Below are 4620 nucleotides of genomic sequence, written 5' to 3' on the forward strand. Positions count from 1 at the left end.
TTATTATCGCGTTGTAATGAATTACTCCCTCCTTCCCTGTTTATAAGGCATACACGTATATCAAGATTCAAACCTTGTCATCTTTGACCAATAATTTGACTATTAAATTTTTATTTTTATAATGCAAATTTCATATGATTGGATTCATAATCAAATATATTTTACAATGATTATAAGTTTATAATCAAAAGTGATATAATATATGATAAATAAATGGTCAAAGTGTTGTTTAGAAGACCGTGTCATGTTCCACCATGCCTTATAAACGGGGAAGGAGGGAGTAACAGCTAGAAAAGTTCTGGTGTGTCTCCTTCAATGGAAGATGTGAGCTGAAAGTTATTAATATGAATAAATGGGAGCCAAAAACAGATCAAAGTATCTTACATCATTCTTTGTAAGCTCTCTGAAGAACCATTGCATAAGCTAACCTATTTCAGGGTCTATGTATGACCCTGAGGGGTAGGGCAAATGGTTCTACAATTATAGCTGTATAAAACTAAAAACAGATCCTCCCTTTTATTCAGACAAGCAGAGAACCGCTACCTCTTGGAATGAAATGACTCTTCAAGTCCCCTGTGCATGACAAGTACAGTACGACGAAACATGGCACACAGTAACTAAGTAACGTATCCTGGTGGTTTCAGTGGTGCTGAGGGTCAGGCCCGCCGGGGCTCCGCCTCTTGGACTCGCCGACGCCGATGGCGTCGTCCACCTCCATCTCCTCTCGCATTACCTTCCCGAGCCGCCGCCCCATCACGGTCGCGGAAGTCGCCGTCGCCGCCGCAGTCACCAACACGGCACCATCCCGCCTCCCCAGCTGCCCGCCGGCCTCGGCCGTCGTCGTCACGGCGGACGACAGAACCAGCAGGAGGCACAGCAGCAGCGCTACCACACCGGCCTGATGCGGGACGCCAGCCTTCGCCATACTGTCCTCCACACTCGATCCACCGGATGTTTACTAGTAGTATAGATCTCAGCGCTAGCTCGAGCGTCGTCGCAGCTCCACGTACCAGAACAACTCAACAAGTCAGCAGCGTACAGCGCGATCCCGCGAGCAGCTAGCTAGCTAGTCAAGTGGCGGTGGGTGCCCGATGCTACGCGAACGGCGCGGGGTTAGTTTATATAGGCGCGCGCGCGCGCGGCTGCCTCGATCGCCCTCGAAGAGCCGCGCGGGGGGCTAGACGGCGGCGGCTAGTGCTGGCTGCTGACCCGGCCGGCTTGGTGCGCGCGCGCGACGTCGTAAGCACGTTGCCGAGGTCAAGTCGGTTTGGCTATGCATTGCCGCCTTGCCGGCCATGGCGTCCGCCACCGGTGCCGATCCGCGCGCGATAAGCAGGCGGCCGGCAACCACGCCCACAAAGGAGGCGCGCGATAGGCCCTCCGGCACCGCGCCGGCCGATCATGCTCATACACGCGTTCGTGCGTGTGCACTAGAGCTGGCCGGGGGTGGCCGGCAGGCTGGGGGGCTCGCGCGCGCGCTGGATGTGCATGGCGCGCACTGCCGACGTGAGCCAGGCCAGCGGCTCCTGTGGTGCGCGCTCCTTCTGACGGAAAGGTCGCGCTATCAGGAGTTCAGGACACATGTCCCGGCCTCTGTAGTCTGTACGGCCATGGATTTGTTGCATCGGCTAATAACTTTGCGAGGTTTGACCTGCAGCTGAGCTGAGTTCTTGATTATTCTTTTTACCGGACAAGGTGCGTTCATCGGCGTTGAAAGAAACGCATGATCCGGGCCGCGGCGTATTTCAAAAGGGAAGTGGATGCAGTAAACAATTGCACTATTGCAGGCCGAGGCATTATCACGTACGTGTGGGTGTGGGTGTGGCTTTTCGGTGGATTTTCTTTTCCAGCTTTTGCGCAACCTGACGGTCTGCCAGCGTATAGATTATGACAAAGTGATTGTCCTTTTTGGCAGTGTTGTGTACGTTCCATATTGTAGTTTAAAAAAAAAGGGTTGTGCGATCCTGACGTGTCGTACATGTTTTAGCTTTGACCTCAATAATAACAAAATAAATTCTTATCGTGCCCGTGCTTGTAAGGTTAGCTAGCGCCTTGCATGCAAAACACACACACACTACTAACCTATGGAAGAAACTCGTGCTCGCATCTCTTTTTACATTTTCCCTGGCGGCAACCAGTTATCATAAAATTAAAAAATATTAAACACAGGAAAAAGTTAAAAGCGTCAATGTTTTTTTTGTTAATGCAGCCCAATAAGAAACAAGGCTGAAACACCAAAAATGGGCTGGAGGCCCAAGATGATAACAAACTGCAACCAAACAAAGGGCCCAAATGTCTCTCTGACTACAGACAGATCAATTTGTCAGCACTACTACTTTCTTTTAAAAGTATTTTTTAAAAAAACTTTCTTTTCGGCCCTGTACAGGGGGGCCCATCTCGTCAGAATTACCTACAACTTTGCTACGGTCCTTAATTTTTGACTCCCAGGTACGTAAAGTACTATTCATCTTAGCCAGTTTCGGGACTTGAAGAAGCCAAGTTGGCTTCTCAGGATCAGAACGCACTCCACCACCGATCTGTGCTTGATCCAAGCACTAACTATACCTACCTCGGATAGTTGGTCATGCATGCATGCATGGTGTGCGGCGGCTTCAACTCGCAGCCGTGGAATAGTCAGAGGCGAGTGCGCCCGGCTGCAGCCGCCGCGGTGTTGCCGTCGTGTTCCCGCTCCATTGGGACAGGCCGATCTCGACCCCCGTGAGCCTCACGTGGACGTGCGCGAACACACCCCGGCAGCTTGCGCGCTCGTCGCGGCAGGCTAAGGCGATAGCGAAAGCGACGTGCCCCGATCGCGATCGGCTTGCTCGCTCTCCCTCGCGCGCGCGCACGAACGCACATATGGACTGGCTCGCTCGTTGCACGCAGCTAGCTAGCTAGCTAGCTACCTAGGGGCATGCATCGCTCGTGCGCCCGTGTGCGTTGCGCCCGCGCGCCGATATGGCGAGGGGGCGGCAGCCGGCAGGGCGGGCGCCGTGCCGCCCGTGCCCCGGGCCGGGCGCGACGACACCTGAGCGCACCGCACGTAGCCCGCGGCCTCGTAGCCTTGGCCCCGTGCACGTAGCCGTACGTGGCGGCGACGGCGAGGGGGGCCCCGATGACGCCGCTGCGCCAGCCAGCCGGGCCGGGCTACGCTCTAGGCGCCAGCGCGGCCGACGCGACGGACACGTCGCCTGACACGTCTGTACTTGCGCCCACCGATCGAGTCATCACCATCAGACTGGCCCCCGCCGCCGGCCGGGTACGTCGTAGCGCCCGGCGTCGCGACGTACGATGAATCTCGATCGGCTTTCCTACGAGGAGGAGCTAAGCTAGCTAGCCTGCTGGTGCTGGTGCGGTGGCGCCGGTAGTGCGGATGAGATGGAACGCAGCACCTAGCGGCCGGACGCCACCACCTGGCCGAGCGTATCCCGCATGCGATCCCTGCCCGGGACGGTGGTTTTGTCACATGCACACGCGTGCCAGGCGTTTCCGCTTTGCACGCACGGCTGCTTTTACCGGGAGGCCGGCCGGTACTGTGCCCGGTCGCGCGCCGCGCCTTTACATTCCCCAGCAGCGGAGCTCGTCGTCGTGGATATGTATACGTCGGAGACTCGGTGTACGTGGCGCGAGGCATCATCCATAGATGGCACTGGGGCAGCGCGTGCACAACCGAGTTGCGCATGCATGCAGTGCAGCGCAGCCCGCCAGCAGTGGGGCGCGTTCCGGAGGGACCCAGGCCCGCGCGAGCTGTGCACGTAAGCACGTTGACGTGCGCGCGCGATCGCCGGGGACAGGGGACCTGCCAGCCCCGCCCGCGCGCCCGCCCTGGTGTTTGACTCGCTCGGTTTGTTTAGCACCAATAATTGGCCGCGTGTCCGCGGACCCTGCCTCCCCGCGCGCGGTGCCGCGGCCAGGCGCACGCGCATGTCCGCTAGCTCTCTCCGCGACGGCGGACCAGGCTAGCTCCGATCCGCTGCAGTGGTCGACCGCGCTCCCGTTTGCGACCATTCCTGGTGCGGTGTGGTGCATGCCCTGAGCCCCTGACACGATTCGTATCCGCGCACCACTACTGCTGCCACCAGGCGTACTGTTTCCCGCATGCAGGTGTGCTCAACTGCAGCCAGCCAGCAGGGGGGTGGCGCGCTCGCGCGTGCGTGGTCGTTCGGACATTCGCGGCATCTCTCATGTCTCGATACTCGATGCCTCGCCGCGTGGGGGGGTCGAACGAAGCGCGAGAGCGGTATGCCGGTACCGTACCACTGCCCTGCGTCACCCAACCGCGCGGCGCCGGCGCACGTTGCTCGGTGGCTAGTTCGGGCGGCACTGGTCCAATCCAAAAGCCGCCTCGCTTTCCAGTTTCCACCACCGTCGCGGTCGGCACGGGCGACGTCGCGCGGCCTGTGCACATCGTCACGCCGCGCGCGCCGGCGACGATTGACCCGCGCGTCGAATCGTAACCGTTGCCGATACATTTCCAGAACGTGTCGGTGTTGCACTCTGCTTACATATTACACTTTTATTTCTTTATTAAATTAGAGCAGGAGCACTGCCGAATCATATTAGAAGAAGAAGAAGTCCGAGTCGTATAAAAACTTTAAAACCTCCGTAGGAATGAAAGCT

General features: G+C 57.4%; 1 protein-coding gene across 1 annotated transcript; it reads right to left on the reverse strand.

The window, feature by feature from the left end:
• Positions 1-325: 325 nt before the first annotated feature.
• Positions 326-1084, reverse strand: LOC120667383. The gene has a single exon (XM_039947468.1). The coding sequence runs from the start codon at positions 923-925 to the stop codon at positions 641-643; it is 285 nt and encodes a 94-aa protein (XP_039803402.1). The 5' UTR covers positions 926-1084; the 3' UTR covers positions 326-640.
• Between the last annotated feature and the right edge of the window lie 3536 nt (positions 1085-4620).

The sequence above is a fragment of the Panicum virgatum genome, chromosome 3N (assembly GCF_016808335.1).
Source record: "Panicum virgatum strain AP13 chromosome 3N, P.virgatum_v5, whole genome shotgun sequence".
In the NCBI taxonomy this organism is placed as follows: domain Eukaryota; kingdom Viridiplantae; phylum Streptophyta; class Magnoliopsida; order Poales; family Poaceae; genus Panicum; species Panicum virgatum.

What these genes read in the sequence shown, in the direction of transcription:
- LOC120667383 (XM_039947468.1), bottom strand. Translation starts at nt 925, where the DNA reads ATGGCGAAGGCTGGCGTCCCGCATCAGGCCGGTGTGGTAGCGCTGCTG.